Source organism: Hemicordylus capensis, chromosome 2, assembly GCF_027244095.1.
Source record: "Hemicordylus capensis ecotype Gifberg chromosome 2, rHemCap1.1.pri, whole genome shotgun sequence".
NCBI classification, from domain to species: domain Eukaryota; kingdom Metazoa; phylum Chordata; class Lepidosauria; order Squamata; family Cordylidae; genus Hemicordylus; species Hemicordylus capensis.
The window spans coordinates 393,560,851-393,572,946 of record NC_069658.1 but is presented as its reverse complement, the minus strand read 5'-3'; the positions used below and the strand labels follow the sequence as shown (position 1 = coordinate 393,572,946).

General features: G+C 44.1%; 1 protein-coding gene and 1 long non-coding RNA gene across 3 annotated transcripts in view; one reads left to right on the top strand and one right to left on the bottom strand.

Annotated features, from left to right (window-relative positions):
- The window catches only part of MYO15B (myosin XVB), a 123,006-nt gene that overhangs the window by 61,374 nt on the left and 49,536 nt on the right, over positions 1 to 12,096 (top strand). For both annotated transcript variants that reach the window (XM_053301461.1, XM_053301463.1), the window contains 5 exons: positions 4,756 to 4,874; positions 8,252 to 8,311; positions 8,626 to 8,701; positions 9,309 to 9,427; positions 10,496 to 10,614. In XM_053301461.1, coding sequence (XP_053157436.1) covers positions 4,756 to 4,874; positions 8,252 to 8,311; positions 8,626 to 8,701; positions 9,309 to 9,427; positions 10,496 to 10,614 — 493 coding nt within the window. The remainder of the gene's footprint in view (positions 1 to 4,755; positions 4,875 to 8,251; positions 8,312 to 8,625; positions 8,702 to 9,308; positions 9,428 to 10,495; positions 10,615 to 12,096) is intronic.
- LOC128347198 (uncharacterized) overlaps positions 8,233 to 12,096 on the bottom strand; it is a 31,528-nt gene continuing 27,664 nt past the window's right edge. The window contains exon 3 of the long non-coding RNA XR_008317440.1: positions 8,233 to 10,549. This is a non-coding gene — a long non-coding RNA (uncharacterized LOC128347198). The remainder of the gene's footprint in view (positions 10,550 to 12,096) is intronic.

Sequence of the window (12,096 nt, the reverse complement as noted above, 5' to 3'; positions counted from 1 at the left end):
CCCTGGTTCTAGTGTTATATGAGAGGAAGAAGAACTTCTCTCTATCCACTTTCTCCACACCATGCATGATTTTATAGACCTCTATATGTCTCCCCACAGTCGTCTTTTTCTAAAGTAAATAGCCCCAGATGTTGTAGCCTTGCCTCATAAGAAAGGTGCTCTAGGCCCCTGATCATCTTGGTGCCCTCTTCTGCACATTTTCCAGTTCTACAATGTCCTTTTTTAGATGTGGTGACAAGAACTGTACGCAGTACTCCAGGTGTGGCTGCACCATAGTTTTGTATAAATGCATTATAATACTAGCAGTTTTATTTTCAACCCCCCTCCTAATGATCCCTAGCATGGAATTGGCCTTTTTCACAGTTGCCTCACATTGAGTTGACACTTTCAACGAGCTGTCCATCACAACCCCAAGATCCCTCTCCTGGTCAGTGACCAACAGCTCAGATCCCATCAACGTATACTTGAAGCTGGGGTTTTTCATCCCAATGTGCATCACTTTACACTTGCCAACATTGAACCACATTTGCCATTTTGTCGCCAACTCCCCAGTTTGGAGAGACCGTTTTGGAGCTCCTCACAATCAGTTTGGGATTTCACTACCTGAAAAAGCTTGGTATCATCTGAAAATTTGGCCACCTCGCTGCTTACCCCTAGATCATTTATGAATAAATTAAAAAGTACCGGTCCCAGTACAGATCCCTGGGGGACCCTACTTCTGACTTCCCTCCATTGTGAAAACTCCATTTATACCTACCCTCTGTTTCCTGTCCTTCCACCAGTTAGCAATCCACACATGTACTTGTTCCCTTATTCCATGACTGCTACATTTTCTCAGGAGTCTTTTGAGGAGCAAGTTTGTTGTAAGCTTTTTGGAAGTCTAGGTATACTATGTCAACTGGGTCACCTTTATCCACACACGTTTATGTTATGAGGGGAAGAGTCAAATTTTAAAGGTGATTTGAACAAAAACATCTGAGTCTTGTTTTCAATTTGGGAGGCTTTATGCTCTCAGAAGCGACTTCCATCCCTGAAATTTTCATCTGCTGCTGCCATGAAATGACATTTTAGTAATATCTTGTTATAGTCTACTTCGGGGTAGGCAACTTTGGCTCTCCAGCCGTTGTTGAACTAGACTCATATCATCCCCAGCCACAATACATTGCACTTCATCTTCCCTCACTCCAGTAATCTCAAGAGTGTCAATTAAACATAAAAAATTTAGAAACTGATGAAATGGACTCAAACAGCACAATCCATTCAGAATTAAGCCCCACTGAATTCATTTAGGCTTGTTCCCAGAAAAGTGTGCATAGATTTGCAGCCAAGTCATTAAAAGAGAAGCCTCATAGGAACATAGGAAGCTGCCATATACTGAGTCAGACCATTGGTCTGTCTAGCTCAGTAATGTCTACACAGACTGGCAGCAGCTTCTCCAAGTTTGCAGGCAGGAATTTCTCTCAGCCCTATCTTGGAGAAGCCAGCGAGGGAACTTGGAAACTTCTGCTCTTCCCAGAGCGGCTCCATCCTCTGAGGGGAATATCTTACAGTGCTCAGACTTCTAGTCTCCCATTCATATGCAACCAGGGTGGATGCTGCTTAGCTAAACAGACAAGTCATTCTTGCTACCAAAAGATGAGCTCTCCTCTCCAATAGGAGGGAACTAGTTTAGGAAGTGATTAATTAACAAGATGCAACAATGTCCAGATAAACAGATGACACTTAAAACCAAACCAAACATTTGTTTCTTTTTGGAAAAGTGAGGCACCTCTAACCAGTGCAGTTGTACTTAAACTACTTCTTGTACTTAAACAACCTACCCTATTTCAAGCTCTGTGGGAGTTGCGGATGGCTCAGCAGAAGCAGGGGTAAGCTGTGGAAGTTCTCTATGTCAGGAGTGCATGAACAACATGATTTTTTTCAAAAAGCCAGACTTGGTCAGCATTTCTCTGTATGCACATGCCAACATTAAGCATTGTGAAGAGATGGGGAAGGACGGGGAGGGACCAACAACCAATTCCATCCTACTGTGGATGAAAAATAGTGACCTGTATACAAATAAGAAACTGGCAAGAACTGCTTGATTCGGGAGCTCCATTTCTCTTCTCCATGTAGGTCAGTGCATGAAGAGAAAGAAGTAACAAAATTCCTCCATCTGGAAGCACTTTGTGTGTCTGTGGCTTATCTGCGGTCATCAAATGCTTTCCTGCTTGTCAAAGATGGTTTTTTGGTTTTTGTTTTAAATGAAGCTTCTTTCTTACCCCTTGTGAATATAGTAGGTAAATACATGAATACAGTTGACCCCTTGTGAGCACAGTAGGTTATACATGATGATGATGATGATGATGATGATGATGATGATGATGATGATGATGATAAAGCAGGCTGGGCGAAAGAGGTCGAAAAATGTAACCAACAAATGCAAGATCTAATAATAACACCAGAATTAATAAGTGAAAGAGCAAAGAAAATTAAAAATTGGACTGCGCCAGGTGACGATGAACTGCATGGCTTTTGGCTTAAACACCTAACAAGCCTTCATAAACAACTATCAAAACAGTTCAATCACATTTTGCAAGGAGGTGATATTGAACAATGGCTAACAACTGGGAAAACTCATCTCATCATGAAAGACCCAGCAAAAGGTGCAGTTCCAAGTAATTATAGACCGATAACCTGTCTGCCAACCATGTTCAAATTATTAACTGGAATAATAGCAGATGAAGTGATGCAACACTTATTAACTAACAAACAGCTTCCAGTTGAACAGAAAGGAAATTGCCCAAACACCAGAGGCACAAAAGACCAGCTGCTGATTGACAAAATGATTTTAGAAAATTGCAAGAGAAGAAAAACCAATCTAAGTGTTGCATGGATTGACTACAAGAAAGCCTTCGATTCACTGCCTCACACATGGATACAAAAATGTTTAGAAACAACTGGTGTCAGCAAAAACATTCAGATATTTATTTTAAAAAGCCATGAGCATGTGGAGTACACAGTTAACAATCAATGGCGAGACACTTGGACAGGTTAGCATTAGAAGAGGCATTTTCCAAGGGGACTCACTATCCCCTCTGTTGTTTGTAATCGCCATGACCCCACTTTCACAAATACTAAACAAAACAGGCCTCGGATACCAAACATCTAAAACATCCAGTAAAATCAACCATCTGCTGTACATGGACGATCTGAAGTTGTATGGAAAGTCCCAGTCAGAAATCGAATCACTGCTAAACACTGTCCGTATATTCAGTAGCGATATAGCAAGGGAGTTTGGACTAGACAAGTGTGCTGCATTAATAATGAACAGAGGGAAAATAAGAAAAACAGAAGGAATAGAACTGCCCAATGGAAGCAAGATCAAGAACCTGGAAGAGAAAGAACATTACAAATACTTGGGCATTCTCCAGGCTGATAACATCGTACACACTGAAGTTAAAAGAAAAATTGGAAGTGAATACATCAGGAGAGTTAGAAAAATCCTCAAGTCTAAACTCAATGGCGGGAACACCATACAAGCCATAAACACCTGGTCTATACCTGTTATCAGATACAGTGCAGGAATAATAGACTGGACCCAGGCAGAGCTAGAGACACTAGATCATAAGACCAGGAAAATCATGACCATCAATCATGCTGTGCACCCCCACAGTGATGTCGATAGGCTATACCTCCCTCGCAGCTCAGGTGGAAGAGGAATGCTGCAAGTCCATCAAACAGCAGAGGAGGAGAAAAGAGGCCTTGAAGAATATATAAGGGACAGTGAAGAAGATGCACTTCAAATGGTCAATAATGTGAAACTATTCAACACCAATGAAACAAAGCAGGCCTACAAGAAAGAACAAGTCAAGAACCGAGCAGAAAAATGGAGAAATAAGCCCCTGCATGGTCAATATTTGCACAATATAAGTGGAAAATCAGACATCACCAAGACCTGGCAATGGCTTAAGAATGGCAACTTGAAAAAAGAAACAGAGGGTTTAATACTGGCTGCGCAAGAACAGGCACTAAGAACAAATGCAATAAGAGCAAAAGTAAAAAAATCCACCACAAACAGCAAGTGCCGCCTTTGTAAAGAAGCAGATGAAACAGTGGACCACCTAATCAGCTGTTGTAAAAAGATCGCACAGACTGACTACAAACAAAGGCATGACAAGGTAGCAGGGATGATACACTGGAACATCTGCAAAATAGCAGAATAGAAGAAAAAGAAATAGAAAAAATCACCAAATACAAAGATCTACAAATTGAAATTGAAAGGCTGTGGCAGAAAAAGACCCAAATAATCCCAGTAGTAATTGGCGCCCTGGGTGCAGTTCCAAAAGACCTTGAAGAGCACCTCAACACCATAGGGGTCACAGAAATCACCATCAGCCAGTTACAAAAAGCAGCTTTACTGGGAACAGCCTATATTCTGCGACAATATCTATAACAATTGACAATAAAATTCTGGCATCCCAGGTCCTTGGGAAGGACTCGATGTCTGGATAAAACAAACCAGTCAATAACACCTGTCTGACTGTGTAAAATAATAATAATAATAATAATAATAATAATAATAATAATAATAATAATAATAATTATTATTATTATTATTATTTAAAATTATTATTATTCTTTTCAGAATAATATTCTTTTCTATTCAGGAAATGTTAGATGGATATGTTGCTTTCTTATCTTGGAGAGAATGTGATTGTGAAGATCTCTGAGATACCACAAAATCCCTTCTGACTACTGTTCTGTTACACTTAGGCTTGGCTCAGAGGATGGTGGAAGAAGATGATGGTATCAAAACCCAGCTGCTCAGTCTTTCTGCTAGTGTCAGCTTCTCCTATGCCAACCCTAGCTGGAAGCTCTTCCTGCGCAAAGAGGTGTGTTAGAGTCCATTACATCCAAATGTTGCTTTTCTGGAAGTGCTTTACCAGAGTCTGACTCTCTTAAAAAAGATACTTTCTACCTGTGTGTGGTATCCCAAGCACATACTGACAAGCCCCATACTGGCACTGACACGGTCAGAAGCCTCACCCCCCAACTGAACACACTTAACCATGTTTTTGTGCAGAGACGGACACTGTAAGCATGAAGAGATTCTGCCCATGATTGGAAGGCTGGGACACCCTAGTCTTCCAAACATGGAAAGCATCTCTTCAACATAAATACTGTATGCTTTAGAGATGTGCACAAAACTGATTTTGCGAATTGTTTCAAGCTCAAAACAAATAGCAAAATCCTTGAATTGATTCGTTGTAACAGCGGCCAAGCCAACTGTTTCGACGAATCAACCCCAAAATATTTTGAGTGTTTTGAGTGCCATTTTGAGGCCTGTTTTTTCCAGGGAGAGCTGGTCTACCCATTGGGGTTGGAATGTAGACCAGTCCTCCAAGGTGGTCCTCCAAGGTGGGCCGTGCTAAGTCCACGGCAGGAGGACTGGTCTACCTGCTGTGAGGTGGGTAGACCAGCCCTCCGCTCTGTTTTTAACACGTTGGCCTGCCTTGGAGGACTGGTCTACCTGCCAAGCCCAATTGGTAGACAAGCTCTTCGCAGAAAAACAGGCCTCAGAATGGTGCTTGAAACACTCAAAACATTTCAAGTCAAAACGGAGCTGTTAACTGCTTCTCCCTGCCCCCCACTTTTTTTTTAATGTCTAAAGAGAACTCATGTTGTGCCTGTTTTGTTTTTATGTATTTTTACCCTGCTTTTCAGCTGACAAGGCTCCCAGAGCAACTTATATACGATCAATAAAAGCAGTAGATAATTGAAACAATACAAGGTGTGTGGGCTGCTGTGTGGGGTGTGTTTTGCTTTGATGGTGTCTTCTCCTCAGTGGGCCATTGGTGATTCTGCTGGCTTCTGTGAGAGGAGAAGGAACAGCAGCAGCAGCAAGTGGAGATGGCTTGTTGTGAGAGGATTTCATGCAAATCAGGAAACCTGGTGGTTAGCCCTGTCACAGCTACAAGTCTGTCCTTATCCAAATCCAGTCTTCAAATTTGACCTGAGTGTGATTGCAGTACATTTCCTGATCTTATAAAACAGAACCCAAAATGTGGAGGTAAAAAAATTGTGGCCATGGGCTACTATCTTGCGTGCCATCATGAATTATGCAAGGTGTACATGGGCATCTCTGGGGGATGTGGAGTCACTTGTCTCACCTGGAATCCTTCATTTACTGAACTTTCTAAATTTCCCGGTGTTTGGTTTTTCCAGACATACTTTAATAAAGATGTTGGATCAGTTTCAGACCTGATGCCTAACATTCCACAACTGAGGCAGCTAACAGATCCTGCTTAAGATGTGAAATTGTATTATTTATGTAAATTATTTACATAAAAATGTAAATTTCACATCTTTACGCAGAATCTGTTAGCTGCCTCAGTTGTGGAATGTCGGGCATCAGGTCTGAAACTGATCCAACGTCTTTATTAAAATACAAGTAAATTTTAGCCCGTTGAATAACGGGCGCTAGGAAGGGAAGGGGCCGATAACCATCCTCCCGCCCTCCCAGCTGCCCGACTTACCCTTCCCCGCACCCCCCCCCAAAGGAATAAGGGCCTCCGTGGCCACCGGAACTGCCCTCCCGCCCTCCCAGCTGCCCGAGCCCTACTCACCCGAGTCAGCCCGCAAGAGCCGGGCGAAGTGCAAGCATGTTTTCAAAAGGTCCAGAGAGGAAGAGACTTAGCACAGAGAGGAGCTCTGTCCGTGAGCTCCTCTCTGGACCTTTTGAAAACATGCTTGCACTTCGCCCGGCTCTTGCAGGCTGACTCGGGTGAGTAGGGCTCGGGCAGCTGGGAGGGCGGGAGGGCAGTTCCGGCGGCCGCGGAGGCCCTTATTCCTTTGGGGGGGGGTGCGGGGAAGGGTAAGTCGGGCAGCTGGGAGGGCGGGAAGGTGGATATCGGCTGTGGCGGCGCCGCCACCAGCCTCTATGCCGCGGCCGGTCTCCCCGGCCAGGCAAGGGCCCCAAGCCGCCCGGCTGCGGCGGCGGCGCCAGGCCTCGGCGGCGGCTTGGCCACCACCTCGGCCGGCTTCCGCCGCCGCCGCCTCCCCCCACCCGGCTTCGGCGGCGCGGCCATGGCTCCGCCGCCGCCTTGGCCGCGCCGCGTCCTCTGGCCGAGGCGGCAGCTTTGCCGCCGCCTCGGCCAGTGTCCCCCGCCGCCGCTTATCCGGCTTCTTCGGGCGGCCACTTCTGGCCGCCCAAGATGGCCGCCGGGTGCTGGCGGTCTTGTCTCCCTTGGACTGTTCTGAGCGTGCGCTCCGCGCACGCGCAGAACAGTCGAGGCACGAACGCACGCTTGGTGTCCGTCCACGGACGGACACCAAGCGTTTTATTAGAGAGGATGTCTGGAAAAATCAAACACCAGGAAATGTAGAATGTTCAGTAAGTGTTGTGAGCCTCCCCAAGCATTAGTGTACTGGAGGAGCGGAGTATAAATATTTTAAAGAAAGAAAGAATTCCAGGGGAGACAAGTGCCTCCACTTCCCCCATGGAAGCAAAGATCAATGCATTCACTGAAATGCAGCCTTGGGGGCATCGTTTGAATCAGGTCTGATTTCTGTTTTAATGTATATCTGTCTCAAGTACTGCTGTATTGTTAAATGAACAAATTAAAGCTGTTGATCTAGAGCCTTACATATTGCTCTTAAATGGACAGATGGAAGTTGCTAATGCTATATCATGCATTAAACCATGCACAGATGCACAGCCCAGGCCTCTGCAGCAGCACTTGTTGGCCACGTAATGGTGCAGGGCTGGGGTAGGGATGTCAATGGTATAAAGACTGCAGAGAATCAGGCCAGTGATCTGTGGTTACAAACATGAATAAACCGTCTTCCCCCCGCCCCTCACCGAGTTATTTCTGCAGATGCCTTTGGCATATATATCCTGGAGGAATGAGTCCACAAGGTGGTAAAGTTAGAATAATGTTTGGGTAGGTATGGCAAGCATAATGCTGAAGCAGAGATCGGTGGTCTAACTATAATGGAGGTAGGTTTGCAATGTTTTGAAATTGCTTGTATCCATGCCTGGCTTGAGAGAGACAGCCGGTGAAGTAAAAGATTGCCCTTGCTCCTTCTTCACCCTCTTAGTACCAAGCCAGTTTTTGTGAATGGTAAAGCATGATCGTCCTGTGCTTTCCATTAGAATTGTGTCCCTGAAAACATAGCTTGCATTTATGCACTGGATCACTGGTTGGTTTGGATACATTGCCTTTAAAGCATATAACAAACAACCCTGTATCTTTTTTGTCCCTAACAGGTTTTTTACCCCAAAGAAAACTTCAGTCATCCTTATTGTTTGAATCTGTTATGCAACCAGGTAAAACTTCAGTCATCCTTATTGTCTGAATCTGTTATGCAACCATCTACACACATTTTGTGTGGGGATGTGCGGGGTGAAGAGGAGAGAGCAAGATTGATCATCTTTTGTTAATGCTTTCTTCCTCTTGGTCCACTAGCCTCTGCCAAAATGGCCTTTTTATTTCTTTCCTCATTGTGTTTCTGTGTCGTGCTGCCCTGCCTGTTTGGAGTTATGCACCAGCCGCCGCCTTTGAGCTTCCAGGTTCAGAGACTCTACTTGACATCTGAAGTATATGAGTCTAATGGAAGTCAATGTTCTTCCTTCCTTCCCAGATCATGAGAGACACTTATTCAGATTCATGCATTCGGATCTCCAAAGAGGAGAGGCGCAAGATGAAAGACCTGTTGAGTAAGCAGCCTCAAAGCATCCTATCCTGTTCCCTGCCTCAAATATCTCAATGCCATATCGCTTCTGGCAGGAATTGAATAACTCTTTGGAAACATGTGCCACAGTAGTGCGTTAGGGATGTGGAGACTGTATGTATCTAACACACTTGCCTATGTTCACTCAGTAGCAATGAACTCATCACAACCCCCAAAGGTTCTGCGGCTCTCAGAGTGCTGGACTAGGACCGGGGAGACCCGAGTTCAAATCCCCATTCAGCCATGATACTAGCTGGGTGACTCTGGGCCAGTCACTTCTCTCTCAGCCTCACCTACTTCACAGGGTTGTTGTGAAAGAGAATCTCAAGTATGTAGTCCACCGCTCTGGGCTCCTTGGAGGAAGAGCGGGATAAATGTGAAAATAAATAAATAAATGAATGAATAAATAAGTAAATAAATAAATAAATAAATAAATGATTCATGGGATTTTAGAGTTGCCCTTAAATACCCATAACAGAAATGGGACTCTTAAGCAGAGGTCCAGCTTCTTCATTCTCTCCTTTGGCTATTAAGACTGAGCCCTGCACTTTGTGTCTACTTCGATGACACTTCGCCTTTTTCATCCCTGACAGCGAAGTTCCAGGTGGGTATGGATGCCAGCTCAATTCCAGAAGATGGGATAAAGAAGAGGATTGTGGTGGCTGCTCGTGATAACTGGGCCAACTATTTCTCTCGCCTTTTCCTAGTGAAGGTATGTTAGACTTGCCACTGCTTGAAATGCTGGGGTTTTGCTCTTGGGCTGCGCTTGTGACTGAACTGTGTTGGACCATCTTAATTCATGAGCCTTTGTCAGTGCTGAGACCTCGCAGCTTCTTCAGTGCGGTTGTTGGCCTTGCTTACATCTCTGCTTGAAAAGTTGGTGTAGCACAATTCACAGAAGTACGGACTGTACACTTGGAAATGTCTAGTTCAAATCTCACCTCGTGTGAATTCATTGTGTGGTCTTATGGATAAAACGATATAATGGCGATGAAATGCGCATGACAACACGAGGGGAAAACATCAAGGAGAAGTAACACAAACAGAAGTGTCAATACTGGCAGGTGAAGAGAACTGAATAAGATGTTAGATTAAAGAAGCCATGTTTATCGAGCAGTTGCAATCCAATATTAATGTAGAGATGAAAGAAGCCATGAGATATTTTGGTCACTGAAAGGGTTAAAAGGTTTGCTCATTTACTTCTCTCTCCACTCTCATTTGTTTCAACTTCTGATTTGGCTATTGTATATAAGACTTGAAGTGTTACCAGCCGGTATGCCGAAAAGGTAACTGATGATGATTTCAGTTCAAAAGTGACACCAGGTGAGAAAGGAAAATGTGTCCACATGGCCAGCTTCATGTTTAACACGGACTCTCTGCTTTTACAAATACAATGTTAGCATGGCAGCTGCCCCAGTCATCATAGATCCAGACTACTTGGCATGCAGGCAATATGAAAACAAGGTGGCTGGGTTGAAGTGGGCAGGTGGAACCCCACACTGGTGAGATTTTCTTATATCATGTTTCTAAACAAGGCCATAGTCTTCTATAGAAATGGTACGCTGTGAAGATTGCAGCTTTCCCAGGGGTTCTGACCTCCTCCCTCCTATCTGATTTGATCGGCCTCCTCTGGAATCTGAAAAAAGACACAGTTCTGGAGCAGCTGCTTCAAAGGTTCTACCCCTTCTTCCATCTTTGCTCCTTGTCATATCTGTTGCCCCTCATGCTTAAGCCATAGGAAGATGTTTCACCAACCATTTTGAGTGTTCCTTCCTTCTAGGGAGAAAATGGGAGCGATGTTCAGATTCTGGGTGTTTCTCACCGCGGGCTGCAGCTGTTGAAGAGAGTGAAAGGAGCTACCATCAGTGCTGAGCATCTGAAAGTCCTTTGCAGCTACAGGTGAGAGGAAACAATCTAACCCCTGCTAACTGGGCAAAGAGGCACCTTTTAACATGGTGATTCTCTTATTTAGCAGGGGGAGAGTAACTGGCCCTATCCACCCCCAGCACAGCACCTTCAGTGACTGGTGCTGGCATCTTAACTTATGTTTTTCTTTTATATTGTGAGCCCTTTGGGGACAGGAATCCATCTTATTTATTTATTATTTCTCTGTGTAAAGAGAGCCCTGAGCCATTTTTGGAAGGGCAGTATAGAAATCGAATAAAATAAAATAAAATAATCCCTACGATATGGAAGGTGGTGCTTTCTAGAGATGACTGCTGCCTTTTTAACTGTAGACTGCAACAAGCTAATTTCAGTTATGCCTCCTCCATGTCCAAACCTAATTGCTGCATATAGGCACTGGCACAGCAGCACAGACCAGATCCCACAGGTTGATTGCATAATGTGTAGTGGCCCTGTTCTGTGGTGAACTGCGCAGAGATGACCTCGGTTTTCACGTCACAGAAATTCCCAGGAGGCTTCAGTGCATGTGCTACTCCGTATAACTGTAGCAACCTCTCCCTCCTTCTGTGTTATTCCCTTTTGCTATAAGAACATAAGAACAGCCTTGCTTGATCAAGCCTATTTAGTTCAGCATCCTGTTTCCCACAGTGGCCCACCAGTTGCCTGTGGGAAGCCCACAATCAGGAGATGAAGGCATGCCTCCTCTCCTACTGCTACTCCCCTGCAATTGACATCCAGAAACATACTACCTGTGAACCTGGAGGCAGCATAACCTTCAAGACTAGAAACCATTGAGAGATTTGTCCTCCGTGGATTTGTCTAAGCCCCCTTTAAAGTCATCCAAGCTGGCGGCCATCACCACATTCTGTGACCACAAATTCCATAGACTAATTGTGTGCTCTGTAAAGAAGTATTTTCTTCCATCTGTTCTAAACTTCCTGCCAGTCAGTTTCATGGATGGTTCTAATGTGAGAGAGGAAGAAAAACTTCTCCCTATCCACTCTTTCCATACCACTTGGCCTATTTTTATTTTTTCACTTTAAAATTATTTTTTTTAACATTTATATTCCACTCTTTCTCCAAGGAACCCAGAGCATTGTACATAGTTAAGTTTCTCCTCACAACAACCCTGTGAAGTAGGTTAGGCTGAGAGAGAAGTGGCTGGCCCAGAGCCACCCAGCAAATATCATGGCTGAATGGGGATTTGAACTCGGGTCTCCCCGGTCCTAGTCCAGCACTCTATATTTAATTGCAAACCTGTGGACAGGGCCTATTTAATGTTTTTAACTCTTGGACAGCCACAAGATCTTCAAGACACTTTATAAATAATAATAATTACTATTATTCTGTTTAAATAATTACTTTTATTTATGTATTTTTTATTTTTCTATGTAAACCACGTTGAGAATTTTGTTGAAGAGTGGCATATAAATATCAGTAGTAGTAGTATTCTCTCTCAGCCAAAGATGCTGATTG